The 27,502-nt window shown below is 55.1% G+C and overlaps 1 protein-coding gene across 2 annotated transcripts; it reads right to left on the minus strand.

The window, feature by feature from the left end:
* Positions 1–795: 795 nt before the first annotated feature.
* On the minus strand, positions 796–25,693 carry MYBL2 (MYB proto-oncogene like 2). Of its 2 annotated transcripts, none has more exons than XM_053927286.1 (14): positions 25,460–25,693; positions 22,254–22,347; positions 18,857–18,928; positions 17,957–18,049; positions 17,510–17,730; positions 15,578–15,740; positions 14,369–14,656; positions 11,455–11,874; positions 9,302–9,441; positions 5,530–5,629; positions 3,944–4,057; positions 3,219–3,320; positions 1,810–1,959; positions 796–1,266 (listed from the first exon to the last, which is right to left on the minus strand). In XM_053927286.1, the coding sequence occupies exons 1-14, from the start codon at positions 25,477–25,479 to the stop codon at positions 1,138–1,140; spliced, it is 2,106 nt and encodes a 701-aa protein (XP_053783261.1). In that variant the 5' UTR covers positions 25,480–25,693; the 3' UTR covers positions 796–1,137. The 2 variants fall into 2 exon arrangements, with proteins under 2 accessions (XP_053783261.1, XP_053783260.1); XM_053927285.1 differs by having other exon boundaries at positions 14,369–14,659.
* Between the last annotated feature and the right edge of the window lie 1,809 nt (positions 25,694–27,502).

Consider the following 27,502-nt stretch of genomic DNA (forward strand, 5'->3'; position numbering starts at 1 on the left):
AGGGTTGAAAGCAGCATCTTTTCTAATTAAAAACAAAATAGACAAATATTAATAAAAGCATCTTAGAAAACATCGGCCTTTATTAAAGGGGAGATTCAAAAATGCAAAATATTTACTTCCTGTCTTAGCTTTATTAAGTCAATGTGCTGTACCTAAACGTGAGTCCCCACAGCTTCCCTGAATGTCTTCACCTCCCCCACTCCTCACTAAAGGGGCCTAGCCTGCTCCCAATCCCCCACCACCCAAAGCTCCCTCTGGCTGCAATGAACTGAGACCTCCTTCCCCAGGGATGCACACATGCCATCCAAAGAATCCCACTGCTGGAAACACCAACCCCTGACCTAGACCTGGCACCTGCCCCTCGTCAATCCTGTGACTCTTCCCAGCTACTAGCCAAGTGCCAGTCTGCCCACTGGGCCATCACCAGGGTGGGCTACAGCCCAGGCTGCAACCGCTGCCATGGCCTTGGGAAAGTAGGGCCACTGCAGCCAGCCTGCCCTGCTGCCAGTCCCCTCTTCTCGTTCACCAGTCTGACCCAGGGCTAGGCTTGTCCCAGGCCAGGCCGTGCAAGGCTCTCACGCATCATCCACCTGCCCTCACCCAACAGCCAAAGTCCTCAGAGCTTTGAGAGACGCCCACTGAGTGCAGACACAAAAGGGACCCTGCAGGGTCCAGAGCCCCAGGGCCAGGCTGTGCAGACAAGACTGCGCTCAGGATGAGGGCCCCAGGTCCCCACACCCCTTGGGGAGCCAGGGAACCATGAGCAAGGCCCAGGAAGAAGATGGAACCAAGCAGTACAAGGAAAAAGGCAAATTTATTCAAGAAAATACACCAACAGGGTGAGGAAGAAGCACGCTGGTCAGCGCCCTGTCTCCTAGGCAATGGTCTGAGATGAGGCCAGGCCTGACCAGGGCCTGGGGTGGGGCTGCTCCGTTAGCACCAGAAACTGTGGCAGGCACAGCTGCACTCAGAGACAGGACAGTGGTGGCCCGCGTCTCCACCTGAGACATCTGGGGAGGGGCTGGCAGCCAGAGGCTCCTGCAGGCGGTCCCCTGAGTATGTTCTCGAATTCACAGACCAGCCTCAGCCCCCCAACCCCCTGTAAACATGAGAACGGGCTCGCGACTGCCGAGCCCCTCAGGACAAGATGAGGGTCCGAGATGTGTGGCTGGGCTTCAAGCGGCCCAGGAGCTGCCGGGCTTTCTCCTGCATGAAGAGCTGGTCCTTAGTCCCCCCACAGGCCACTGTCTTCCAGGCGCTGGTCATCTGGGAGAAGGCAAGAAGGTCACCAACCAGGCAGGGGCAGCATGCTCCCAGGGAACCCCCGTGAGCCTAGTGGGAGGGGCGGGGGACATTTCTATGACCCTCCCTCTGGATGCCAGTCTCCCTGTGCTTTCTCCACCTTCCTGTTGGTCCTGGGGATGTCACTCCCATCTCTGGGCTCCTGGACCACAAGACATGGCCACACCCCTCTGTGGCACCAGGCTCCAGGTAAGGAAGAATTATAGGCTGGTGAAAAGGAGGGGTTCACGCATGCAGATGTTCACGCAGGGGCAGCCAGGGCAGGCCCCACCCTCGAGGACAGGCACATACTAAGTAACTAAATACAGAGACAACTTAATTACAAATGAGACCCAAGAGGGGGATCCCAGTATGAGGGTTCCCTGAAGGAGTGCCATCGGGACTGAGACCGGAAACCTGTTGGTCAGGAATCTGGGCAGAGACTACGGCCTGTGCAAAGGCCCTGAGGTAAGGAGGGTGGCTGAGCAAGTCCCCACGGGTGGTGCCACATTTGCAGCCAGCACTCACGGGGGCAGGTGTTGGAAAGTGGCTTCGGGGCTTCTGGGCCGTCACCAGCTTCTCGGGCTTGGCCTGCAGGAAGCCCTCGTTGAGCAAACTGTTGTCCCCTTTGGTGCCTGGCAGGGTGAGGCTGGAGGAGCTTGATGGGACATGTGTCAGCTGAAATCAAACCGAAGTTAAAGACTCACCATTCTGCCACATGCTCAAAAAACACCCAGTCATGTCCCAGCACCACCACCGCCTGGCAGTGGCGACCTTGGGCAGGACGTTCACTAACTTCTCTAAGCCTCAGTTTTCTCTTCCAGATGGGAAGACCACTTAAAGATTAGGAAAACGTTTGTGAAGTGCCGGTTTCAGGGCCCAGCACCTTGTAAACGCTCAGTGCCACTGGGTCCTTTGACGTTAGGCTGGCCCATCCCCAGCTGCCTCAGGTGGAGGCAGAGGGCTCTGGATTCTCCCAGGACCAGGAGCACCCACCAGCAGTCAGAGGGATGCCTGAACCTACCAGCACCCACAAGGAGCTGCAGAGAGTGCCCCAGCCTGCCCAGCGCCCTGTTCTGCTTAGCCTTTACCCTCCTAACAGCCTGCTGGGCTCGGGACTCTTGTTACAGGCAGGAGAGCAAGTGCTGGGTCAGGACTCAACCCAGGCCCACCTCTCCAAATCCTGTGTTCTTAACCGATGGCCATAACGTTTTTTTCTTTTTAGTGCTTATTTTATGTGCCTTACACGATGCCAGGCGCAGGTCTGGCTGGAAGGCACTAAGTGCAGAGTGAGGTATCTCTGCAAGGACTGTGGGTACCAGCAAGATCTAGTCAGCAAACCCCTTCTCTCATGACCCTTGTGAGGAGCTCACTGCCCCCCACTGAGCGCCAGGGCCAGACGGGCTCCCCATGGTCGGCCTTAAGGGGCCTGCGCTGTGGCGTGCAGCCTGGGGGGTGAGTCTCTGCAGGGACCAGCCCCGTCTCGAGGGCAGCCTGGGAACCAGACAGCACCCACCCCAGGGCCGATGTGCCCCAACCACGGGCTGTTCTTGAGGCATGTCATCGAGCTCTGCAGCCATTCCTATGAGCAGAGCCCACATGCGGGTGCTGGGGACCCAGATCCACAGTTTTCAAAAGTATTCTAACAAACTCAGCTCTCGCCAAATAAACTGTCTTTCTGCATAGACAGGAGCAGAGCTGCTCTGACTGATGCTGGGCAGGTGTCCAGCCCCCCTCTCCCTATCAGTCATGCCCCTCCTCCACCCCACCTCTGAGCCCAGCCCACAGAACTACTTCCCAGGACCCCCAGACTCACTCCACCTCCAGAGCCCTCCCCACAACTACACGGCGCCCGAGACAGAGCCTCCAGGGAGGGTCCCTCCGCAGGCAGGGTAGAAGAGCCTCTGCATTGGTGGGGAGTCTCTCAGGCCCCTTACCAGGGACACAGCTTTGGGCACTGTGGACATCAGCTTCCCGTCCTCGTCCACGATGTCAAGAGCCAGGGACTTGCGGACTTTCTTGATGGGGCTCCGCCGCAGCTGGAGGTGGGGAGGAGGAGGCGATGAGGGAAGGACTGGGGGTCCCTGGGGGCCCCAGCCGCCCTCTCCCAGAACTGGGCCAGACGTAAAGGAGCCAGGCCCAGCTGAGGATGGGAGGGGAGGAGGGGTAGGGCCGGGGGCTCGGGGGATCCAGCAACACTGGCCCCACCGCCAACTCTGCACCCCGGCTAGACCTCCGCGCCAGGTCTGCTGCAGGGAACCGAGCACAAACACCGACCCCCACCCTGAAGCCCACTCCTCACCCCGGAACAGGCCCAGCACAGCCCCATGTCTCAAACAGCCCCTCAAAACAATCATCCAAGTTACTAAAACCCCTACCCACAGGCAGTAACTCAGATGTGAACCCCATGGAACAGACCCACAGCCCACTTCACAAAGGACACAACGCTGACCAGCTAGGGGTTGGTTCAAAGAGGAGCAGGGAGGGTCCCAGACTCCGGGGCCTCAGCGTGGCGAGTTTCGTGGAGAACCACTCTCGGGAACGAGGGCAGGGCAGCTCCACTTCCCGTGATGTCTCACTTTCACCAGCTGCCCCTAGACCCACGCCCTGGCTGCATCTCTCCTCGTCCCCCTACAGCTCTGGCCCCCGCCCCCCTACTCACCCCAGCCTTCCTCTTCTGCTTCTCGGGCCTCACGTCATCCTCGCCGACGAGCTCGATGCCAGCCTCGGAGCGCAGCACCTCCTTCAGGTCCTCCTCCAGGTGCGGGGTCTGCGGCTGGGGCAGAGAGGGCCGCGTTGAGGCTCCCAGGCCGTTGGGCATGGGGCAGACGCACGCCCCAGCTGTCCCGGGCGATGCAGGAAGGAGGTCCAGTGCCAGGACGCTGGCCTCCGTCTGTCTATCTGTCTGTCTCTCCTCCCCTCGCCCGCACACACCATTAACTGTCCCGCCTTGGACAAGCAGACACTGACCCTGACATACAGAGGGCCACCACAGGCCAGGAGCACCCGCAAGCCACTATAGCAGCCCCCCTAACCCTGTGAACAGCTGTCATCTTCCACAGGGTAGAAACAGAGGCTTGGAGAGGGCAAGAGTCTGACCCAGGCCACGCCGCTGCGGAACCGGAACCTGGACCAGCTCAAAGCCCGGACTCTGTCCGCCCCTTTGTTACCACTGATGGGGATGCTCTGCTCCACTTCCCTTTCTCAGGCCTGGGGGCCCCAGGCGACCCGTCTGGCCTCAGGTGGCAGGGACCGAGAAAGGTGAGCACTCTGAGCAGCCCCAGCGTGCTATGCGGCAACACCTCGGAGGTCGCTCCCAAAGCCCCTGTGGTGCTTTCACGATAGTTGCCGAGGGCAGGTTTGCATTCAACTTGCCCTCTTAGACCTGCCTGGGTGGGGAGGGTGCAGACAGAGGAGCCGGACCCCTTGGGCAGGAAAGGGCAGTGCTCACTAGCACCCGGCCTGGGTAACTCGCTTGGCTGCATGGTAGGGCAGGGACACCACGGCCCCTGCCGCCAGGCTTCACACGAGGACCCCACGCAGTGAGGGGACCTCGCCGCAGCCCTGGTTCACAGGTCTGACGCTGCTCTGCGACCAGCCTCTCTCACCTCCGACTGCTTTCTGACAGAGCTGGCTCTGTCTCAGAGCACCCAAGGTGCCAGCCGCCTTTGTCATCAGAAAAGCAAGACCATGTCACGAGCTGGGAGGCACAGGGCGGGGAAGAGAGTGGTGGGCACATGTGCTCACTGGCCACCTCCAGGCCGCCCAGGAATGGCTCTCCCGTGCTTCGTGAAGAACCAGCAGTTGGGCAAAAGGCTGAGGTTTGAGGGGCGATGCACCATGTCCCCAAATTCACCCCATCGTCTGAACAAGACCTTCTCTGTCCCAGCTCCTGCAGGTTTCCTTCCCAGCACTCACGATGTGCTGGAGGTGCTTAGTTATTCATGCCTTCATGGGTTCAGTTCCCATCTCCAGCGCCCACACTGAGCTTCCCTCCCCAGCACGCTGTGAAGCTGTGTCTCTACCACTACCCAGTGCCACCCGGCACACAGTAGGTGCTCAGGAAAGGTCAGATGACTTGTTGAGTAAACTCAGCCTCGGGTTCCCTGTTTATAAAACATATATCTGCAACTTCCCAGGGCTGCTGGAAGAACAGTGAGGCTTCCAAGAGCTCCGTGAACAGGCTGCAAATGGCTGGAGGAACCTGGGAGGCCCCACTGGGCAAAGCTGCCCGCCCACGCCACCTACCAGGGGCTTCAGGGGTCCATACTTCTCCAGGGCGTTCTTGAATGGAGTCGGCGTATGGGGCGTGTTGTCCATTGAGTACTTCTGATCTGGGGTCACGAACCTGCCAGGGCCAGAGGAGGAGGCTTAGGGACAGGGCTAGGGACACACACCAGCTGCCCTCCCAGCTCCTCTCCACCTGGACCTCTGGCCTTGGCAGGAGGGAGGAAGCCCTCACCCTCCACTGGCTCTGGTCCCCTGGTACTCGCCACCCACCTCCCCACCCAAGAGGGTCTTAATCAGGGACAGAGGGGAAGGGGCCGTCCTTGGAAACAGGAGAGAACAGGAAAGAGTCTGAGAGGGTCCTGGAGACCTGGGTGGGTGAGGGATTGGCTGAGTGTGGCCCGGCCATCAATCTATGGTGAGGACTTTCCACAAAATGAGGGAGGCTGTGGCCAGCAGGAGAGGGGCAGGGGTGGCAGGCAGGGATCCAGGAAGGTCAGGTCCGTCCCCCACCTCTCTCCAGAGAGCGAGTGGCAGTGGCATCAGTAGGGAAAGGCAGGGCAGACGTCAGGCACGAGATGGTGAGGCCGACGCACATGCTTAACTTACCATCTTCCCCAGTCTCCTCAAAATGGTCACAGTGGGGACCGGGACGTGGAGGGAAAGCCTTAGCAGAGAGAAACCTAGGCGGGGTCTGGTCCACAAGCAGAAATACTAGGAAGCTTCTACCAGATGTGGCCCCACCACTGTGATTTCTGCCTGCGACGGGGAAAGCCTGCTGGGGAATGGACAGAAGAGGCGCCTCACGCCTGAGTCCCAGGGCTGCAGGCACGGCCGGCCGCTGGCCGCGGGCAAACTTCGGCTCTGATGGCAGGTGCCAGACCCCACCTGCCGAGACCTGAGTGACCTCAGTCAGCAGGAGGCAACACCACAGCTGACTCCCAAAGCCTTACTGGAGAGTCCAAGGCTGTCAGAAACACCCCAGGTTGTCAGGAACTTGGGGGCAGAGGCCTGTCCTGGACACGGCTGCCCAGGCTGCCGCGCCAGCCACTTCCCTCTGTCACTCCACAGGGAGGGAAAAAGCTAGGAAGGACAGTACAAACAATTCATTTCTTCCTTTCTGGGGACTGAGAGATTAGACAGGGATCCTCGCAACCTGATCCCATATCCTTGTTATCTCCCACCCGGGACACCCAGAGACCGTTCTGTAAGGATGAGCAGACAGGTAAGTGCCGGTCAGCTGCAAACACCTCACAGCTCCGACCGCAGTTCAAAGGAATGAATCTGAGCCACGGCTCCAACATCTCTGTGAGACGCGGAGCTTTTGCAACAAACGGGAGGAAATTCTAGAACCTCTCGAAGTCATCGTGTCGGCAAGCACTGAGAACGCGGAGGGAGGCCGACTGGAAAGGGAACGAACACACAAGATGACCTGGAGATGCCAACAGGCAATTCTAGAAGCCGCTGAGGACCCGGCAGGTGGGGACAGCAGAAAAGCAAGTGGGTGAACGAGACGATGTCCTCGCAGACTTCAAAGGAAACCGCTCAGGATGATGGGTAGGAAGGGGAAGATGAAAAGAGCCAGAGCCCACTGGGCCTCTGTGGGAAGGAATTCTAAGGTAGGAGGGAACGGGGAGACTCCAGAGACACAAGAGTGAACGAGAGAACAGCACATCTGCTCAGCTCCAAGTTTAGTTTTGAGTTTGAAATGAAGACTGGGGGAACTGAGTTAAGAAAGAGCATACCTACATATAGCCTGGCAAACTTCAGGAATGATTAAAACAAAACAAAACAAAAAGGCCCTACAAAGACCCAGGAAGGAAAAAAGATTTCCTCCAAAGGCATAGCCAGACAGGTATCAGACATCTCCAAAACATATGTCGTTAAGAAAGCAGAGTCTGCAGCTTAGGGTCATGACTAGTCTCCCTCCAATTTCTACATCCAGCTCTTGCTGTTTCCAAACAAGAGACAGCCCTGGCTGGTGTGGCTCAGTGGACTGAGTTCCTAGCCTGTGAAACAACGAGTCACCGGTTCGATTCCCAGTCTAAGCAGATGCCTGGGGTGAGGGCTGGGTCCCCCATGGGGAAGCTCAAGAAGCAACCACACACTTATGTTTCTGTCCCTCTTTCTCCCTCCCCTCCCCTCTAAAAATAAATAAAATCTTAAGAAAAAAAAGAGACAGAGAGCCCAGTCCCCAGAAAGCACAGGCTTCACATACTCCTCACTGATACCCTCCCCTCTGAAAAGAATATGAAATCTATAATGTCTTCATTTTAAAACAGGGGAAGTCTTGCTCTTAATGAACCATTCAAATCTTAAGGTTGTGTTAACACAGCTCAACCGGGCCCTTCCCCACTGACCCTTGACCTATCTGGCTTGAACGAAAGATCGTTTCTCAAGAAACAAATCTGTTAAACTTCGAGAGATTGATTTCTGACCAAGCGACTCAAATCTTCTGAAACATGTATCATTACAAGGGCTAGAACTCCCAAACCGATTTCTGAATCACAGAACTTACTCGTGAAATAATAAATAGCGATGTTCCTCTCACAGCAAATGTAACAAGTGGAAGCTCAGACAAGCAGCTCTCTTCACCAGGAAATAAGAATCACGACTAGGTGGCCAGGTGGTGGGAGGGAACAGGGCGGCGGTTGCTGCTGCTGCTGCTGCTGCTGCTGCTGCTGCTGCTGCTGCTGCTGCCGCCACCGCCGCCACCACCACCAGGGCCACAGCCACCGCCGCCAAGAGGCAGTGCTTGGGCCCAGTAACGTACAAAAGTAAAACTAACCTTGGCTGATAATGGTTCTGAACAAAACGGCTCTTTTATTTGAGAGAAACCATTCTGAAGACTGAGACTGCAGAGTTTTATCTTTGAAGATAAAAGAAATATTTGCAAAGTCTATATTTTATTCAGCAAAAACGTGACTCCTCCTCCTGACTCTCTAAGATGTCAGTGGAAGCGTTCCCACCCAGCCAGCTTGGGGAGTCTCAAACGGACCCCCCCTGAGAAATCGAGATGGCGGTCCGGTCCACCACGCGGAGCAGAGGAAAGCGCACCAGCACCAGAACGCCGAGAGCACGTGCGCCCAAGACCAGGCTCTCTCAACGCGGATTTCATGAGATACAGACAACGGGTTCCTTCCCCAACCCAGACGGACAGCGGACGTGACTTTTCAAAGTTTTCCTATCATTAAAACAATTCCATTTTAGACGCGTGGGGATGAAAGATGGTATATTAACCGAGATGACAGTTTATACACCTGGAATTTTCTTCAGTTTGATTTGTAGGAATGTGACCCTGTGGTATGCTAACGTTCATAAAATTTGTAACACTTAAAAAGAAGAAAAGAATCATGAACACACAAGGAAGCCCACACCTGAACAGCCTTCGGAGGCTCAGAAGGCAGAAGGGAGTCCTCGCTGCTGCCCAGGCACCAGAGACAGACAGACCCGGGGGAGGGACTGCGGCCTTGACTAAGGCTGCTCAAACACAGCACATTTGTGCTTGAACCTTGTAAGTCACAGAGATTAGCTTTTTCATAGCAATCTGGACTCTCTGTTCTTGAGATTAGAAAACCATCAGATTAAAATACAAAAATGAATTAGAACAACGGTAGACAAACAAAATGCCCAATGGTAACGGACCAGACTATACTGACAAAAATGAAGGGGAGTGGCAGCCATGTCTCAGGGGTTTTTCCAAAGGCGCCCCCTCTACCCCCGCCAGGTTAGCCACTGCTGGGGGAAGGGGCGGGTCCTCCACTCCTGGGCCAGCGGCGCGCAGAACACTCACGCAGTGTGTTTCTGGTGCAGGGGCGTCTTGTCCCGGTGCAGGGGTGTGGTGACCACCACCTTCTGGCTGCACACCGGGGTGGATGTCAGCGAGGGGCTCTCCAGCTCTAGTGTGTCCTGTTTGTTCCAGAAGTTCAAAAACTGCCAGGGAAGACCAGGGAAACAAGACAAAGTGATGACCTCTGCGGAGGGCAAGACCCTCCCTCACTCCTCCCCATGGCTACTCTGACAGGTCCCCTCCTGATAGAGAAGACCCCCCACCAGCCAGGCACCAGAGACAGAATTGCCAAGACCCGCAGGAACCCACCAAGGAGGTTCACGTCAATCCCTGGGCCATCGGCCCAGACCCCCCCACACCTGGTCCCCCCAGTTTGGCAGATCATTCTCCACCCCTGGGTGCTGCTGACAGTGCGTTTAGGACCAAGGGCACAGACTGTGTGGGAAGAGCTCTTAAAGGCCTGTTATGGACAGGGAACAGTCACAACTGCCGATGCTGACATCGACAGAACACCCTCTCCCGCCAGGGCTAAGGACTCGACACCAAGGATGGCGTGCGGTTTTCACAGATCCTCCGAGGGGTAGGTACCATCGTGATCCCCTTTCTAAGTAAGAAAACTGAGGCTTAGGGCAATTTAGATTCTTGTGTTGAGTTCTAGAGGCAGGGGTCAGATCCATATCTGAGCCAAGTCCCTGTCTCTGCCTTGACAGTGCTCCTGGTATAGTTCAGGGGGCCTCGGTCCACTGCCCTGCACAGGGTCCCCAGAGCAAGGCAGCCACCAGGCCTCATCATCCTGGGTTGCTGTGTGGGTGACTCAAGGCTCCGCTATCTTCCCGCTGCAGACAGCAGTCCTCACTTAGGGTCGTTCACAGGCTAAATTGTGTTCTCCCGAAATTTATGTTAACATCACATGACTGTGACTGTATTTGGAGACAAAGCCTTTAGAGATGGTTACAGTAAAATGAGAGCATGTGGATGGGCCCTAATCCCATAAAACCAAGACTGGTACCCTTAGATTATAAAAGAGAGACAATGAGCAGAGGCAGATTTCGATGCAGACAGAGGGGAGATCACGTGAGCACACAGGGAGAAGTCAGCCACCTAGAAGCCAAAGTGAGACCTCAGAAGGCACTAACCCTGCCAATTCCTTCCAGAACTTTCAGTTAAGCAATGCAGTGTGTGATGCTGTTACGGCCACCCGAGCAAATTAACATGGGAAAACCACAAGCAGCCCCAACACCAGGGCCTGGCCTCAATCCCTCTACTGCAGATGAGGTGTAGCCTCCGGACACACACCACCTCCGGGCCTTACCATCTCTCACATCATCCTCAAGTGAGGCAGCCTCCACCCACCCTGTTCCTGTCCCGGACATCGGAACTCTAGGAGCGGCCTCTTCCCCACCCCTCCAGTCCCTCCTCCTGAAACCCAACCTACCACCTGCACCCCCAGTTTCTGGAGCAGTACATACCCCTCAGTTATACATAAGACCCTCCCTGGCTCCTGCCCCCAAATCACTCCCGGCTCAGGACTTCACACCACTCACTCTGCCCTCCCTGGCTCCGCACATTTGTTCCCAAGTCGACTGATAGACAAAGTGCAGCACAGACGCAGCTCTGGAGAGCCTGGGGCCCGCCCTGAGTGGGACTCGGAGCTCCACTCGGCATTCCAGATCAACTCCTGACAAGCCCGCCCCCCAACACTAGCCGTCCTCCTCACCCCGGCTCCCCAGGGACAACCAACCTGGTAGGAAATAGGTGCTCAATATGTTGATTCTTTTAACACATACGGAGCCCCTTCCCTTCTCTGCCCAGTAATCACCTCCTATGCTCCGCTCACACAATTCCTCCTCCTGGGGGAAGCCTTCCTGGATGACGCCTACCCCCCCAGACTAGATACACTGTAAGCCTTCTCTTTCACTTCATTTATCATGCTTATCTGTGACTCTTTTACTAACTGGTCTTCTGCCAGAATGCTTGTTTCCTGAGGGCACGGCCGGGCCTATTTCTGCTCACCCCTTCACCTCCAGCCCTCACATGCAGCAGATGACCCAGGAGTACTTGCTGAATGGCACATGCCTACCTGCCAGGCCCTGCACTGGGCACTGGGAGCCTGTACACAGAGCCCAGTGAGTAGTCGGGGAGGGGGGTCCACACACCTGGGACGGCGAGAAGGGCAAGGTCTTGACGGGTGTGCTCTTGGGGGTGAGGCTGTTGCAGGAGTCCGGGAAGGACAGGTTGGCGCTGTTCTCCGTGACGGGGGACAGGGCGACACGCCTCTTCTTCTGCCTCTTGAGCACCGAGGGCGGGGTGCCAATGCCCAAGCCCCCCACTTCGGTGCTGGGGGAAATGGGGATCAGCTCGCCCCGGCTGCCCCGGCTCAGGTCTGAGATGGTGTGGCCGTCCAGGCGGTACTCGGTCACGCTGGGCCCGGGGGCAACAGACTGGCGGGGCGGTGGGGCCTGCCGGGGCTGCGGTGGCTGTGGCTGCATGGGGCTGCTGCTGCTGCTGCTGCTGCCCTCTGCAGACGGCTCCTCGGGGAGGTCAAACTTACTCAGGTCACACCAACCATCGGGGTCCTGCCCGGAGAAGAGGGGTTAGTAATTACTGCAATTTCTCTGCTTTCCTTCCAGCAGATATAAGAGGACTTGTTCACTGAAGGAAATTAAAACGAGTGTCAAGTAGGATCCCACAGCCCAGGGCAATCATCGTTAACACTTCCTCCCATTTCCTTGAGGAGGCTTCTATGTCTGTATATGTCAGTAAATAAAGTGAAAACATATTGTGCTAGCTGTTATCTTAAAAATGGGCCCTGGCTGGTGTGGCTCAGTGGATTCAGCCCAAGCCTGCAAACCAAAGAGTCGCCAGTTCGATTCCCAGTCAGGGCACATGCCTGGCTTGCAGGCCAGGTCCCCAGTAGGGGATGCATGAAAGGAACCGCACATTGACGTTTCCCTCTCCTCCCTTCTCTCTAAAAACAAACAAACAAATAAAATGGTCCACGCAGCCCCTGGCTGGGTAGCTCAGCAGGTTAGAGAGTCATCCTGATACACTAAGGTTGCGGGTTCAATCCCCAATCAGGGCACGTACAAGAATCAACCAACGAATCTATAAATAAGTGGAATAACAAATCAATGTCTCTCTCTCCCCCACTCTTCTCTCTCTAAAGTCAATTAAAAACAATGTTCCATGCAATACTTAAGATATATACAAAAACACAAAGAAAGCCCAAATACCCATCAATAAGCCAAAAAAATAAAACCTACCGCTGAAGCCCCATGTTCCCCCGCCTGCTCGCACCCTGTGCCGCCAGGTAGGGAACCACCACGGGAATTTAGAGTTAACCGGACTCGCGCATTTCCTTCTCACTTCGTCACTTATACACGTCCCTAACTGACATCTAGTACTTCGCAGGTTTTTAATCTTAGTGTGAATCACTTCTATATCCTGCTTCTTGTCCCATTTAAAACTTCTGTCAAGCAGGGATAATAGCGCCTAATTCTATTTCCTATAGTTAAACGTTCACTATAAATAAGTATTAGTTATTACGGTGGAAAACTTTCAACTTCTGTACTGTAAAACATAACGACTCTCTCCGTTATTTAACTGTCCCCCCCCCCCCCCACTGCAGGTGCTGCAGGGGCGCAGCCGAGGGCAGTGTTCCCACAAATGCTGTGGCTCCACCACTGCGGGCCGGGCCTCGCCCCTGGGCCCTCTGAGCTTGGGAAGCCCTCTCCGGTGATGAGCCTGCGACCCACTTCAGAGGGCCGTTAAAGGACTGACAGAGAGCATGTACACAGGTAGCCATTAACAAGTCTGGCACACAGGAGGGACTCAAATGTTACAGACTTGAATTACTAATTAAGCACTGAGCCTCGCACACCCTGGGTGCTCACACGAGTGAGCTCCCCTCGCCCCTTCTCTGTGCCCAGCAAGTGGAGGAGGATGCAGAATGGTCTGAGGATGAAAGCGGCCACACCATGCAGTGCCAGCACTCCCCTCAGAGCCCAGAGGCACCCACCCACACGGCAGCCTCGGCGCTGTGTGCTGCAGAGACTGATGAACACACTGGACCTGCGCCTCGAGCTGCTCTTATATTCCTCGGAGAGCAAGGGACACCACAGACAAACCCTGAAGCTGGGTCCAGTCCCAGCTGCTGGGGCTAAGAAATGAAACCCAGAGTCGGAGGGTCTTAGAGATGGCCCCCTGGGCACCATCCAACCACCAGTAAACAAGACAGTGAGTACAGCACCACAGTCGAGACCACCAAGCTTACTAGCTGTGTGACCTTGGGTACGTGACTCGACCTCTCTGAACCTCAGTCTCGTCTACAAAACCGAGCAAGGACACACCTCACCGAATACTGAGTGGACGGTCCTGTAGGCTCAGAGGCTGGTATATAACAGATGTTCAATAAACATCATTGTTTTTACCAAGGAAAGGCAAAGGCCACGTGGGAAGGCAAACGTGGGGTGCTCTCCCTGAACTCCACTGCCCCCGGTTGCCAGGCCTCTAGCCCTTCAACCTGAGGCCCATTCCACACAGGCCTTGCTGATGCAGCTGGGCGCTGGGGGCACCACACCAAGGGGCGCAGCAACCACCACAGAGCTCCCAAGGGGCACGAACCACAGCCAGCCTGGCTTTGGGGGCTGCAACACCTGAGCAATCAAAACCCACTCACCCCTCCAGCCCCTCCAGCCCCTCCAGCCCCTCCAGCTTCCGGGCCCCTCTCCAGGGACACCCAGCCACCTGTGGTGCCGCAAACACCGCACTCAATGGCACAGTGTTACTGGCCTCAAACACCCCCCGCCATCATCTGTGAAGACTCAGAGCGCTGCCACCTCCCCCAGGGAGCCCTCCCACCCCACCACAAGCTGTCCATTGTAAGTCAGGAGCTCCCTAGGGCAGGGACCATATGGCAACTATCTCGGGTTCCCCAGGCTGGGCACTTAGCATCAGCTCAGTTAATGTTACTGGGATACGGACTGAACAGAAGGATGCCTGCCCATGAGAGAAGGACTGCCTGCTGGGGGCTGCTCCGGGTCCACCGTGAAGTGTCGTGACCAACATTACCGACTCGATCAAGTCCAGGGCTTCCGAGAAGCTGGAGCCCACGGCTGGAATCAGGAGGTTTGCGGCCTCCACCACCCACTTATAGGGCAGGCTGGTCTCTGGCGAGGAGCTCTCCTGGTCTTCGTGCTTGGGGACACCGTCCAAGGGCTCTGGCGTGCGTACTGCGTCCAGCTCTGCAGGAGCAGCTTCCGGCTCCTTCGCGGGGGTTGCGGCCGTGGCCTCCTCCTCACTGCTTTCCTCCTCCTTCACGGCAGGGAGCGCCAGGGGCCAGCTGGTCACAAGACTTCCCTGCTGGACACAAGGGCATACCGTTTGGAGTCTTTGTTCCGAGATAAAGATGATGCTATTTTCCAGCTAAAAGCTGCACAACCTGAATCGAATAAGGAAACCCTGACGAACCTGAATTGAGAGATGGTCTCTACCATAACCAGCCTTACCACACACTTTGAAAATCTCAGTATTCTGAAAGACTATGAAAGGCCGATCACAGTTAAAAGGGCCCACAGGAGAAGTGACCAGTAAATGCAACATCTGGCCCCGGAAGGGATCAGGGGCAGGAAAAAACAAGATATGGACGGCCGATTAGAGAGAAGTGGGACAGTGTCAAACTCCTTAAATCGGACACGACTGAACTGTGGCTGTGTAAGGGAACGCCTGTGTTCTCAGGAAACACACCAATAAAAAGGCACAATGCATGTAGCCGAGCTCCAAACAGCTCAGATAAACAAGTTCGGTCCCCGGTCAGGGCACATACAAGAAATCACCCAATGAATGAATGCGTAAGTGGAACAAATGGATGCTTCTCTCTGCCTCTTCTCCCTCTTCCTCTCTCTCCACCCCCCCCTCTAAAATCAATAAATACAAATTAAAAAAAAATAAAATTGCCAACATGCTTTTAGTATGAAAAAGCTAGAAAGAAGAATAGGTAGGAAAGGAACTGTTGAGGAAGACAGAGAAAAGCTGAGGACAATCCTCAATTTTTGATGTCGGCTTGCTCTGTCCTGCGTCCCCTGTGGGCAGATGAGTGCCAGGTACGTGCACAGGTGTGTGACAAGGCAAGGCCCCAGTGGCAGACACGCGGCCACACCTAGACCCCCGGCAGAAACTAATCAACAGGTATGGGGAAGGTGACAAGGCGAGACAGGTGTTAAACGACAGTGATCGCCCCAACCAACCCGGAGCCAACCCGGTGGCAGACTGTCCTCCCACCTGGCCTTCCGCGGGCTGGGTGCTCTGGGGGGTGTCCTTGCCCTCGAGCTCCAGCAGCAAGTACACGGGGGGCTTGCATTCTTTGGACTCGCTCAGGAAGCCTCCTGTGTCCACCTTCCTTTTGATGGTGGAATTCCAGTGATTCTTCACAGCGTTGTCTGTCCTGTGGGTGCAAACGGGGGGCCTTTGAACCCGGTGGCTTGTGGGCCACCAAACCTATCATCACTAACTTCCCTGAGCTGAGCTCCCACTTCAGTAAATGAGGGTTCAACCCAAGGAACTCAGAGGTCTCTTTCAGCTCTAAGACGAAGTCACACGTTTCTAGCCCCTAATGATTCAAAGCCTTTCCACTCACCTCTGCTAAATACTAGCGCACAGGAGAATAGAAGCGCTCATACACAGGAGGCACTTTGCGCTCTCAGGCTCCAAGCAGAACGCTTTGCCCTACCCTAACCTCTGCATCTTGGGCTCTGCTTCTAGGAGCCTGATGCTAAACACCTCCCAGCCCTCCTGCCCCCTCCCATCAGTTCTAGGGTGCTCCGAGCTACAACACACTTAATTCTTTTGCTCACATCACATACACTTATGAAGTGCCCATTATGCAGCCAGTAAAACAGGTGGCTGCAGTTACGATCTCCTCTAGTAGGGAGATGGGCATCCTTGTCTAAATACAATTGGAATACAAGCGGGGCACTGTGGCCAGGGACCGAGCACAGGCTGGAAGGACAGAGAAAGCTTCTGAGGAAATGACACCCCTGCCGAGAACAGAGGATGAGAAGACATTGCATTGGCTACACGATGGGCACAAGGCAGAGGGCGTTCTGGGCTGAGGGAGGCGCACAGGGGTGTCTAGAGAAAGCTCCTGTGTCTGAGGGAGCGGAGGGACAGGCCAGCAAGGATGTGGTGGGCCAAGGCGAGGCTGGTGGCCTGAGCCGGCCCTCAGGCCACACAGGGAAAGAGGCCGGGTCTTCGAGCCAAGTGCTAGGAGCAGCTCCAAAGGCTACCAGACTCAGGCTTGACTTTCAAAAGCAGACCATTCAACACGTCAAGGGAAAAAGACCCTCTGGCATTCTGCCTCCTCTCCCCATCCCGGGACTGCAGCGTCATGGGGGAAAAGAAGGGTTATAAATAAAAGACCGTGGAGGAAATATGCACAACGACTACGAGAACAGGGTAGAGACAACACCAAATAAGCTATCTGTGTACGTTTCCAGAAAATGGAGAACAGTTAGGAGAGCAACAAGCAACTTAGGAGACTGGGAGTTGGCTGGGAGATTCTGGCAGGAAGAGAGCCAAGCCCTCCCCATGCTCCTGGCAAAAACTCACGGGACTCAGGGCTTGGAGGGACCAGGCCCAAGTGAGGCGCAGGGTGAAAACAGAGCAGTGGTTCGGGCCTCCAGACCCTGGCCCGGACCTCACAGGTTTATTCTTTAAAAAAAAATAAAAGGAACAGACAGCCCTGGTCACAACAGAGGGCAGGCATGGCACAGAGAGCTGAGACGGGCACTAAGTGAAAAGCTGCACAGTGGCCCTGGCTGATGTGGCTCGATGGATTGAGCCCCATACTTTGAACTGAAAAGTCACAGGTTCGGTTCCCAGTTGGGGCACATGCCTGGGTTGCAGGCCAAATCCCCAGCTGGGGGCATGCAAAAGGCAACCTTTCTCTCACACATGGATGTTTCTCTCCCTCTCTCCCCTGTCAATAAAATTTAAAAAATAAATTTTAAAAATCTGCACAGTGAATGGGAGGTCGCTAGGCCCTTCTCCATGCCCTGCCCCAGAACTCCTTACAGCCGGGCCCAGGCAAGCGTCTCAGGGACGCATGCATCTCTGGGGAAAGTGACCAGCTCCAAAGAGGACTCTAGGCGCTCCACCCACAAGGCTCTGTCCCTGCCGGGCCCAGCATCCCCAAGCCCCCCGAAGGCGGCTCACCTCCCGGGCAGCATCTTGGCGATCTCAGCCCAGCGGTTGCCCAGCACCTTGTGGGCCTCACAGATGATGCGGTCCTCCTCCTCCGTCCAGCAGGACTTCTTCACCTCGGGGTTGAGGTGGTTGTGCCAGCGCTCGCGGCACTGCTTCCCCAGCCGGCCCTTCAGGTGCTTGGCAATCAGCGTCCACTGCTTCGTGCCGTACTTCTTCACCAGCTCAATGACCTTGGAGAGGAGTCTCGTGAAGCCAGCGGCCCCGCCCCTGCCCCAGCCTCTCCACCAGCACCTTCTCTCCGAGTACGCCTGAGGGGTGCGACTGACCGACCAGCGGAGGACACACAACCCACCTTCAGCTTGACCCCCCGCCACACGCAAGGGCAGGCTCGCAGTCCCTGGACTCACTGGGGTGAGTTAGGGCCCACTGTGCACAAGGCACTGTCCCAGGAGTTACCTTCTCATCTTCCTCTTTGGTCCACGGCCCCTTGACGAGATCTGGGTTCAAGACCCTCAGCCACCGGTACTGGCATTGCTGGTCAGTGCGGTTCTGGGAGGAAGGGGATTGTGGGAACTGGGGTGGCGGCCTTGGACCCTGTATGATCGCGAGGCTTAGGGGACTGTGGCCTGGCCCAGGCGCACCTCAGGTGGGTCGTCTTGTTCCTGCACCCACCACAAGCCACACAGCCACACACCAGAACACGTGTGGTTTCTCTTTGCTACAGAGGACACGGGAGGAACTGGGCAAACTAAGAACCCTTTGGGAAGCCACCTCTGCCACTGTAACACAAGGGGGCAGCCACTGTGAGCTTCTAAACCCCCATGAAAGCTGGTGGGGTCTGTTGGGGACCCCTCCTCACATCTAGGACAACGCTATTTCCCTGATCATGTTCTTTCAAACCACATGGGAGAGGGAGATGAGGAATGAGTCCCAAGAGGGACCCGGTGACTTGGTCCTTGAGCTCCCCGAGTGACCCAAGAAATAAGGCAGACAGCAGCTCCAGTCGCACACCTCTCCCAAGCAGACACCTGCCGTCTTGGGAGGGGGGATCTGAGGGAGCCCCCTTGAGAGGGGCCTCACTGTGAAGCCCCTCAGTATCGGTCTTGCCGTTGGGAAACTGAGCACCAATTCACTCCTGATTTACAGAGAGAAAAGCAAACATGCCGCCAGCCACGGGTGACCTGCTGCAACAGCGGAGCCCTGAGGCCACAGGCAGGGCGCCTGGAGTTCCAGTTTGGGAAGAAAGGGCCTGGGGGCGGGGGGTGCTGAGGAGCTCCCTTTTCCTTCTGCCTGGCAGCAAGTCTGCCCCAGGAGCGCTGTCGCCGGGGGAGGAGGCCGCGGAAGGGCTGCACTCACAGGAAAGTGGCTGGCCAGGAACTTCCAGTCTTGCTGTCCGAACTGCCTCACCAGGGTCCTCAGCTGCTCGTCCTGCCAACGCCAGAGAGGGGGAGGGCTCAGCGTGCACGGTGCAGGAGGCAGCTCTCCGTGACAGAGCCCGCTCCAGGGCCAGCCACAGCCGTCCATTCAGCCACGACCTACCATGCACCAGGCGCTACAGGCAAGGCAACAACTGACCTTCTGGGCCTTACAGTGCAGAGGGAGACAAATGTGAACCCGAGTCTCCCAGAAACAACAGAAAAGCCACCAGGCTGGGGGATAGGGAGAGGTATGCGGTGAGAACTGTTCAGGGAGCAACAGGGACAGCCCCAAGGGAAGTCTGGTGTAGCTGGGATGCAGGAAGCTAGGGATGCAAGCTGATTTTGGAGGGAACGGCAGGGGCCAGGCCACACGCAGGACTGATTCGGGCCTCTGTGTCTGGCACAGCCCCTGATGCACTTGAGCACTGAGTGGTCACGGCCCAATGTGCTGGATGTGAAGTTCACTTCGGCAGCTGCAGGAAAGGGGGCTGTAAGAGGGCGGGATGGAGAAAAGGAGGCCAGAGATAATGATACCGCGCTGGAGACAGGGACACGGGGGCAGAATACAGAGCAGTCAGCAGGCAAAACAGCGTCTGTTAAAGCCGTCTCCTGAAAATGAACCATTGATTCGCAGGACAGCCTGGAACCTCAGTATCGTTGTGACAAGCGAAAGGAGCCAGACACGTGAATAAGCAGCGCAGCGCTCCGTGCACATGAAATCCTAAAGAGTGTAAACTAAACCAGAGGGACAAAGGGGCAGCAGTCATCGGGGACCGGGGCTAGAGGGAGGAGCATTTGGGGGTAGTGGAGGCGTGCTGGAAGGTGAAGGTGCTGCTGTTTCGCAGTAATACATCTGTAGCAATGCATCGAATTATACTTTTAAGGCATTGTAGCTGACCAGATGTGAAGCACTCCTCAATCACACTGATTTTTAAAATGTAACTTAAATGAAGAAAATGTGGCACATCCGTACACAGTGATATTATTCTGCCTTAAAACAAGAAGTTCTGGCACGTGTTACAACATGGACGAAGCCCGAGGACTTTATGCCAAGCGAAATAAGCCACAGAAACAAACAGAAAGCAGAATGGTGGATGCCAAGGGCTGGAGAAGGGGGTCAAGGAATTAAGTGTTTAATAGGTACACAGATTCCGTTCTGCAACATGAAAAAGTTCTAGAGATCTACTGCACCTGGGAATACGCAGAACATTACTGAACTGTACACTTAAAAGCAGTGTAATGATAATTTAATGCTTTGTGTCCTCCCTTCTGCTCCCCCCTCTCCTGGACAGAAAAAAAAAGGCCACCACAGAAACCCAGACCCTCAGCTGCAGCCTGGCCACAGTCCAGCACCGGCGGGACGAAGTCCCCATAAATCTTGAGCCAGCTGACACCCCCCAGCCAGCCCCAGACACCCCCACCCCCTGCCTCCCTCTGCCGTCCAGCCTGGCCAGGCCCACACCTGCCTTCCTCCCACGTCCATCTCCTGCACCCCTGACCTCGAGATAACTGTCATGGACACTTTGTCACTTCGTCTCCAGCTCCTCATGGGCCCCGTGGGCCTCTCCCACCTGTTAACTCCACCCTGCATTGCCCAGCCTCTCCATAGCCGACTTCTCTTGCCGGTCCCATGCAGTGCGCTCCCCAGCTCCCAGCTCTGTCTCTGGGGCCCATGCGGCCCCCAAATCTCTTAGCTGCCCCACACACAGCAGGTCAGCTCCCATGAAGCCCGGCTATGTTCACGCCACTCCTCTGCTTTAGAAACCTTCAATGGCTCCACACTGCCAGCTGAAGAATCCACACGCTGAGCCTGACACTGAAGGCCCTTCAGGGTTTGGCCCCATCAATCTTCTCCAACCATGCTTCCCTTCGGGGGAGCTTCACTCCAGCCAAACCAGGGCTCCTCCACCTGCGTTTCCCCCCCCACAACCCATTTCCCTACTGTCACTTGCCACTTCCCTAAGGCTGGATTTCCCGATCCTTATCCTAAACTTCCCCTGACCTCTCCTTCTAAAGGTATTTCAATAATCACCTCCCTGACAGCTGCATTTCAAAACCCTTATCCTGAAACTTCCTCTAATCTCTTCAGACAACAGCAGCCTCTCCTCCTGCAAGTATTTCAACAATTACTGGTGCCGGCGCCTTAGTGGGACACACAGACGGGGATCCTGCTGCTGGTGCCGTGGGTGGCCACAGCACGCCCGCATCCATGGCCGGTGTGCTCCTTCCCAGGCAGAGAGCTGCTCTGGGGATGAGACCCCATCCTGTATGGGCTTCAAAGCCCACAAAAACTGTAGCCCCTGGGCCACAGTGGGATGTGGGACTCCCTTGAAGAAGCTTCTTTTATGATAGAAGAGGGGTTTACAACTCCTACACTAAGAAAAAAAAAAAAAGAACTAAAACTAAGCACATTCAGACAAAGAGAGGTAGAATAAAAAGATATGGCCAGTAGGAGTCATAGATGGAACGATCAATTTAGAAAAAGACCTGGCAGTTTCTATAAAACATACACACCTCCCATGACTACCCAAGAATCCAGCCCAGGGAAAACACATCCTTAGGAAGACTGATCAGGAATCCTCACAGCCAAAAACTGGGAAGGGCCCACATGCCCATCAACCAGTGAAACACGTGTGCTATATCCACGTAACGGAATGCTATTCAGCAATACAAACGAACAAATTAGTGAGCCACACATTTTGCTGAACAAAAGAAGCCAGAGAGAAAAAGAGTACAGCAGTATGATTTCATTGACAGGACATTCAAGAACACGCGAAATGAATCAAGCCAAGAAACTGCCTGGAGATGGGGAAGGTGGACCTCAAAGGGGACGTATAGGGGTAAGCCACGGTGGCGCTTACGTGGGCATACACATCTGTAAAATCTGTTAGAACTGCCTACTTTTAAAAGATGCATTTGGTTGTACATCAACTATACTTCCTTAAAGTTGCTTAAAGAATAAAAAGAAAATCAATTCAGAACTTGATGTCACAGGATATAATTTCTTAACATACTAATAGAGGGGTTGCAGATTTGGCTAAACCTCCTAGCAGTCACAGGACACGAAGCACAGTTACTTTCCACGATGCAGAACGAGCCAGCTTCTGAGAGATATGATTGCTGGCCCTGAGGTCTGAGAGACACAAGCCCTCCCTCCCACCAAGAGTCCTCCATATTGACAGAGCCCCCAAGAATGCTCCGAGACGAGGCATCAGGGAGAACCAGAGGATCCATCCACTTCTTTCATCAGCTCCTCCTCCTCCTCCTCACTGCACCCATCGGGGAACACACGCAGCTGCCACCCCCTGCTGTAACTGCCCCTCAGTGTCACTCACCTCCTCCTGGGTCCATTTGACCTTACACTTGCTGTCCCTTTGCTCCGGCACGTCTGAATCTGTGTCCTGGTAGTGTAGCTCATCCAACTCCTCACTGCAGGGAGAGCAAGCTAAAGGTCAAGGACATGTCTCCGTATCCTGCTATAGGACGGATGGGTAGCCTGTGGTGGGCAGGGGCCAGTGACCTCTCGGGAAAGGTTTGGGGGAAGCAGGTTTTTACTTTTTCTGCTTTCAAAAACGTAGGTACTTCCACCCTCCTCTTTTTAAAAATTCTGACAAAATGGGGTTATGAGCTATTTCCATTTTCCTTTTTATTCTTTTATTTTCAGGAACACCCTAAGGATTGGAAAAGCTACAAGAAAAAGGAAGTTGAGAGCACAGACCTATGAACCAAAGGGTCACCGGTTTGATTCCCAGTCAGGGCACATGCCTGGGTTGCAGTCCAGGTTCCCAGTAGAGGGCGTGAGAAGCAACCACACATTGATGTTTCTCTCCCTCTTGCTCCTTCTCATCCCCCCTCTCTAAAAATAAATAAATTCTTAAAAAAAAAAGAAAAAGAAAAAGGAAGTTGAAATTTCACCAAGATGATGGTATTCAAAACCAGACACCTATTTAATATTTTTTCCTTCGATGACAACTTTTTAAACTTGTGTGGATGGTCCAAGGATTAGAGCTGACAGTATCAGTAAATATGAAGCGCCAGAATTTTAAGAAATATTGATCACTTGGGAAAAACATTTTAAATATATTATCTTAGCGGTTATGCCCATTTTTGCACACTCCCTCTCAAGCCTTGCCTACGCACAGGCTCATTTCTCCTCTAGAACATTCCTAGAGGGCCACAGCAGCCTCGCCCAAGGCTCTCTCCTGTTGCTTTTTCTGTCCTAAGGCCTTCCTTGTTTCCCTGTCCGAAGGTGGAATAAAACATACTTTCAAACTAAAAGAGAAAAAAAAAATGTAGGTCTTAGGCTTCCTGTCTCCATGATGTCAGGGACAGAGGTCAGCTCCACCTCCACATCAGCGTGGCCTTTGGGGGTTGGGCACCAAAAGGCCCTAAATGTTTGCTCAGAGATTGACCAGGTTCAGGAATGAATGAACATACAATGCTGCTTGGCAGTACTTAAGAAAGGACAATTAAAGTAAAATTTTTGGAAGGAGGAGACAGTGTCTAAACTCTTCAATACATCATAGAAGGACCTGGAATTCAGCCCTGCCCAGTCATTCCTCGCCCAGTTCATGGGGTCTCCCACCATCTCAAAGTAGAAGACAAAAACTCTGTTCTAATGACAAAATGAGGTTGGCTTTACCACTGCCCCCTGACCTCTTTCTGACAGAAACCACCTGTGGTTCTCCAGTCCCCGGCTCAGGATGGAGAAGTGTGTGGCCACTCTCTAACACCCTAACGGGGACAGCAGCTCAGGGGGGAGAATTCCTTAAGTTTTTTTTTTTTAATTACTTTTAGGGAGAGGGAAACATTGATTTGTTGTTCTACTTATTTACTCATTCATTGGTTGACTCTTGTATGCGCCCTGATCTGGGATCGAACCCACAACCTCGGCCTATTGGGATGACGCTCCAACCAATTGAACTACCTGGCCAGGGCCTCAGCTGGGAGAATTGAGAGGGATGATAAACTTCTGTCACCAACATGGCGTTGACTGTCCCTTTCACATGCATTCTCAACACCCCCATTTAACAGATGTGGAAACTGAGGCTCACAGGGGTCATGCCACTTGCCACATCCACAGCCAGGTTCCAAATCTACACCTTCAAGTCTTCACTTCCTAATCCCAGGTGAAAAAGCAGAGGCCAAGTCAGTGGTGGCAACCACGTGTGGGTCCCACACACCCTTTCTTCGCCTTTCCATGTGCTGGGCTCTGCTCCAGGTGGGGTGAGTCAGAAGCTGAGCGGGAAGTGGGGGGGGAAGCATGCGTGAGGGGAAAGTTACAGCAGGTGAGGACTGCCAGGGTGCCAGAAGCCATCCCTCACATGGGAGCGGGTTCCTCCCCTGAGTCCCAGGGGAGAGGTGGCATGGGGTTGGGGGTTGTCTGGGGCCTTTGTGGTCCCCTGGAGGAACACTTCCTGAACCAAAAAATCAGGACAGGGTCTGACAAGTGCCTGACCAGAAAACTCCTGGGGATTGGAGCTGACCTGGGAAATTGTGGCCTGAAGACCCTGTGCCAAGGACCCAAACCACTGTCCAGGGATCAGATGCCTCTCTGCTGAAAGAAGCTCTGCGGGAAGCCAGCAACCAGTGCTTTTCAAGTCTATACCCTCGTTCTGAGAAGGCAAACCCTATCTGGAGGAGGCTGCAGGAAGCCAGGGAGGGAACAGGGGAGGTCCTCACAGTCATCCCCATTCCCAGACTGGCGGAAAAGCCCAGAGTTCAGGAACCCAGGTGCACAGGTGTGAGAAAGGGACCTGGGGCCCAGAGACCGGGTTTCAGGCTCAACTCTGCCACTTAGTCCCTAGGGGAATGAGTAACATGCAGACCGCAGTTCCTGCCTTGGCCCCAGGGGCTGCTGAAATCGAATGGTCTCGATACACAATAGTCTCTCTTCTCACCATCAACCCCAGCTGATGTAAAACTCAAGTGCAACAAGAAGAAAGGTCTCTGAAACTCAACCCAGCTGAGACCGGGAACCCCAGGTGGTGGGAGACAAAAGAGGCCCTCCCCCACCCCCATCCCCCTGCATCCTTGTAGAGCCGAGGAGAGGGCTTAGGGTGCTCTGTGTTTCCACGAATGTTGAGAAAAAATGCCCACTGGCAAACCTGAACGCAAAGAGGCTTGAACGACAAGTGTCTTCCCGACTTTTGCCTCCCGCGCGCCGCGACTTGGAGAATCACTTTCCCTTTCCAGGGGTCGCCTCCCTCCCCGGTAATGGCTCTTCCAGCGGACACCGCTGTCCCACCCCCACTCCGCAATTAGGCGGGAGACGAAATGACCTCATACAGGGTTTGGCCCAGGTCCCAGGCGACCCACTCGCCGCGGTTCCAAGGCCCAACAGGCCCGAAGAGCTGAACGAGAGGCCCCAAGAGACCCCCGGCTTGGCGCGCCCCCTGCCTCGGGCGGCCCAGGACGCAGCATTTCCCGCGGGAACCCCGCCCCACTCGTGGGGGGCTACGGTGAGGGTGGGGGTGGAACAGAGGTCGGGGAGAGGGGGATGGGTCCTGGGGAGGGCCCTCACCCGCCCCGCTCTGCTCACCCGCGCGTCCGCCGAGACATCCCCCCCGGCCCGGGCCGCGCCGCGCTCGCCTGCCCGCCGGCTGAGCCCGGAGCGGGAGCCGGGCCGGGGTCAAAGCGCGGGCTGCTCCGGCCGCTCCGGGCCCCGGGGCCGCGCTAGGAGGCGTCAGCGTATCCGCAGGTCGCGCCGCCGCTCGCAGGAACTGCGGCCAACGCTAGCGCGCGCAGAAGCACTTTCCTATCTCCCGCCAAGCGCGTCGGCACCGCCCGGGCCTGGCGCGCAGGCAGACAGGCAGGTTCGGGGCGGGGCCTGGCGGAGGCGGGGGCTGCTCGGGGGCGGGGCCGGCGGGCGGGCGGTGCACAGCCTCAGAGCCCCAAAGCCTCAGGCAGGGCGAGGAGGAGCGGGTAGGTGCGGCTCCGAGTCCGTCGCCTCCAAACTGAGTCTGGACTCAGGAAAGGTGTGGATCGGGCCGCCCAGCAGTAGCCCCCCACAGCAAAGACTGAGGGAAGGGAGTGAGCCTCAAGAATGGGAGAGTGAAGGCGGGAAATGGCCCTTGGGTGAAACTAGCCTAGGGCTCGTCCAAGCTGTTCCTCAGCCTACAGTCCCTGCCCTGAAGCGGCCCCCTCACCTCCGCCTGGACCAGGGCTGCGCCTTCCAACCTGCTTCCTCTTCAGCCTCGAATTCCGGGGCTCCGGCTCCTCGGTTCTACTCCTGCCTAGCAGCCCGAGTGAGCCCCTTAAATGTAAACTCGATCTAGCTTCTCCAAAACTTAAAACCTCTGTCCTCCCTAATCAGATTAATAGGATTCTGCCCCGCCACCGCTCCCCATCTCTAGCCCAAAGAAACTGGCTTCCTTGCCTTTGCTGGGGTCAGGGACACTTCCGCCCTTCCCGCCTATTTCCTATTTATCCTTGGGATCCACTGCCCCTAATCTGCTGGTTGACTTGCACGTTTCCACCTTTGGACTTGGTGGCGAGGGGACAGGGAAGGGGCCACATACTAAACCTGAGGAGCTCAGGGGAGGCGTGCCTGGCGGCCTTACAAACTCAGAGACTGAAAGTAACCAGCCGCACAGCGGGGTCTGAAGTCAAAACTTTCTAAGTGAAATCCGGTCAGTCTGCAGGCCCTAGGTGGGTTTTGTCCCTGACAAAGGTCAGTCTTTAGACCTTAACTGAGCCTGTGTTTTGGCATCTACAGCATACCTTTGTCAAGATAATTTCCTTTTTTTCTAGACCCTTCAGGCACAACCAACCCTCATTGTTATTGTTATCATGTTGATTGTTAACTATTACCCACATTGTAAAGAAAGTATGCGCCTATTCATTTTACTTTTTATATAATCTTCACCGCTATAACCCTTTTAGAATTCCCCTTTTATTCTGATGTATAAAATAAGTGGTTAAACTGCCGTTTTCCGGAGTATTTTCTCAATCCGTTGATTTTGCTTCCCAGCAATTGTTGTCTGTTTGGCTCAAATAAAATGCTAAAAATTCTCTATCTGAACATTTCTTACCCCGACGGAACTATGGGCATGCCGAGGTCCAGGTGGTCCCTGCATTCACCACATATCCCCAAGGCCCAGAGTTGAGCTGTTGAGTTGAATTCAAGATTTTCCATTTTAAGTTGCCGCGTAACACGTACCTTCCACACACAGCGCCCCCCCCCGCCTGCTGAGAGGAAGGAAAATGCACAGGAGCCTGGGGAGACCTGTGCTTCAGACTACTCTTGCAGAAGCTGCTTGGGGGGCAGTGGAGCAGCTTCTGCTGATGAAAACTTAATTTACCACGGCAGAAGAAACACTGACATCTCAAGTGCGAGAAGATTCCACGTCCATCAATTCAGGGCTTCCCTACCCACTTCCCTCATGAAATAATTCATAGGGACATCCCTTTCTCACTGCTAAAGCATAGTGTTTGAGGGTGCAGGCTCTGCCCTGGCCAGCTAGCTCTGGCCGGCTAGAATGTCGTCCTTTCCCAGATAACGCAAGGTTGTGGGTTTGATCCCTGGTCCAAGCACAAATGAGAATCAACCAGAGTGTGTAAATAAGTGGAATGACAAATCTAT

The sequence above is a fragment of the Desmodus rotundus genome, chromosome 6 (assembly GCF_022682495.2).
Source record: "Desmodus rotundus isolate HL8 chromosome 6, HLdesRot8A.1, whole genome shotgun sequence".
Classification (NCBI taxonomy): domain Eukaryota; kingdom Metazoa; phylum Chordata; class Mammalia; order Chiroptera; family Phyllostomidae; genus Desmodus; species Desmodus rotundus.

Excerpts from the sequence above, each read along its gene's own strand:
- MYBL2 (XM_053927285.1), bottom strand. The coding sequence starts at position 25,479 with ATGTCTCGGCGGACGCGCGG. Across the intron at positions 17,731-17,956 it reads CCAAAGAGGAAGATGAGAAG|GTCATTGAGCTGGTGAAGAA; the intron begins GTAACTCCTGGG and ends CTCCTCTCCAAG. Across the intron at positions 5,630-9,301 it reads CTGCACCAGAAACACACTGC|GTTCGTGACCCCAGATCAGA; the intron begins GTGAGTGTTCTG and ends TGGCCCTGGCAG.